General features: G+C 60.7%; 1 protein-coding gene across 1 annotated transcript; it reads right to left on the bottom strand.

Moving 5' to 3' along the window:
* Positions 1-770: 770 nt before the first annotated feature.
* Positions 771-1,982, bottom strand: LOC120037921 (putative uncharacterized protein DDB_G0271606). Its single transcript, XM_038983880.1, has one exon. The coding sequence runs from the start codon at positions 1,980-1,982 to the stop codon at positions 771-773; it is 1,212 nt and encodes a 403-aa protein (XP_038839808.1).
* Positions 1,983-2,000: the final 18 nt, after the last annotated feature.

Raw genomic sequence — 2,000 nt, 5'->3', positions numbered from 1 at the left:
AGCACACAGACAGGAAACACTAACAGCACACAGACAGGAACCACTAACAGCACACAGACAGCAAACACTAACAGCACACAGACAGGAAACACTAACAGCACACAGACAGGAAACGCTAACAGCACACAGACAGGAAACACTAACAGCACACAGACAGGAAACACTAACAGCACACAGACAGGAACCACTAACAGCACACAGACAGCAAACACTAACAGCACACAGACAGGAAACACTAACAGCACACAGACAGGAAACACTAACAGCACACAGACAGGAAACACTAACAGCACACAGACAGGAAACACTAACAGCACACAGACAGGAAACACTAACAGCACACAGACAGGAACCACTAACAGCACACAGACAGGAAACAAAAACAATGACACCTGGGGAAGGAGCCCAAAAGGAAGTGACATATATAGGGAAGGTAAAAGAGGGAGGTGATGGAGTCCAGGTGAGTCTGACGACACACAGGTGCGCGTAACGATGTTGGCAGGTGTGCTCCATAACGAGCAGCCTGGTGACCTAGAGGCCGGAGAGGTTGATGTAACGATGGTGACAGGTGTGCTCCATAACGAGCAGCCTGGTGACCTAGAGGCCGGAGAGGTTGATGTAACGATGGTGACAGGTGTGCTCCATAACGAGCAGCCTGGTGACCTAGAGGCCGGAGAGGTTGATGTAACGATGGTGACAGGTGTGCTCCATAACGAGCAGCCTGGTGACCTAGAGGCCTGAGAGGGAGCACACTTGACAGTGGCTACAAATCAGCAACGTCTGACAGTAACCTGCTGCGGATCCTCCTGCTGCGGTTCCTCCTGCTGCGGTTCCTCCTGCTGCGGTTCCTCCTGCTGCGGCTCCTCCTGCTGCGGTTCCTCCTGCTGCGGCTCCTCCTGCTGCGGCTCCTCCTGCTGCGGTTCCTCCTGCTGCGGTTCCTCCCGCTGCGGTTCCTCCCGCTGCGGATCCTCCCGCTGCGGATCCTCCCGCTGCGGATCCTCCCGCTGCGGCTCCTCCCGCTGCGGTTCCTCCCGCTGCGGTTCCTCCCGCTGCGGTTCCTCCTGCTGCGGATCCTCCTGCTGCGGATCCTCCTGCTGCGGTTCCTCCTGCTGCGGTTCCTCCTGCTGCGGTTCCTCCTGCTGCGGCTCCTCCTGCTGCGGCTCCTCCTGCTGCGGTTCCTCCTGCTGCGGTTCCTCCTGCTGCGGATCCTCCTGCTGCGGTTCCTCCTGCTGCGGTTCGTCCTGCTGCGGATCCTCCTGCTGCGGGTCCTCCTGCTGCGGCTCCTCCTGCTGCGGTTCCTCCTGCTGCGGTTCCTCCTGCTGCAGTTCGTCCTGCTGCGGTTCCTCCTGCTGCGGTTCCTCCTGCTGCAGTTCGTCCTGCTGCGGATCCTCCTGCTGCGGGTCCTCCTGCTGCGGTTCCTCCTGCTGCGGTTCCTCCTGCTGCGTTTCCTCCTGCTGCGGATCCTCCTGCTGCGGATCCTCCTGCTGCGGTTCCTCCTGCTGCGGTTCCTCCTGCTGCGGTTCCTCCTGCTGCAGTTCGTCCTGCTGCGGTTCCTCCTGCTGCGGTTCCTCCTGCTGCAGTTCGTCCTGCTGCGGTTCCTCCTGCTGCGGTTCCTCCTGCTGCGGTTCCTCCTGCTGCGGATCCTCCTGCTGCGGATCCTCCTGCTGCGGCTCCTCCTGCTGCGGTTCCTCCTGCTGCGGCTCCTCCTGCTGCGGATCCTCCTGCTGCGGATCCTCCTGCTGCGGTTCCTCCTGCTGCGGATCCTCCTGCTGCGGTTCCTCCTGCTGCGGATCCTCCTGCTGCGTTTCCTCCTGCTGCGGATCCTCCTGCTGCGGATCCTCCTGCTGCGGTTCCTCCTGCTGCGGTTCCTCCTGCTGCGGTTCCTCCTGCTGCGGTTCCTCCTGCTGCGGCTCCTCCTGCTGCGGTTCCTCCTGCTGCGGCTCCTCCTGCTGCTGCTCCTCCTGCTGCGGCTCGTCCTGCATTCATTACAAAAGCCTAAA

The sequence above is a fragment of the Salvelinus namaycush genome, unplaced genomic scaffold (genome assembly GCF_016432855.1).
Source record: "Salvelinus namaycush isolate Seneca unplaced genomic scaffold, SaNama_1.0 Scaffold1985, whole genome shotgun sequence".
NCBI classification, from domain to species: Eukaryota; Metazoa; Chordata; class Actinopteri; order Salmoniformes; family Salmonidae; genus Salvelinus; species Salvelinus namaycush.
This window is presented reverse-complemented; position numbering and strand designations above follow the sequence as displayed.

Excerpts from the sequence above, each read along its gene's own strand:
- LOC120037921 (XM_038983880.1), bottom strand. The coding sequence starts at position 1,982 with ATGCAGGACGAGCCGCAGCAGGAGGAGCAGCAGCAGGAGGAGCCGCAG.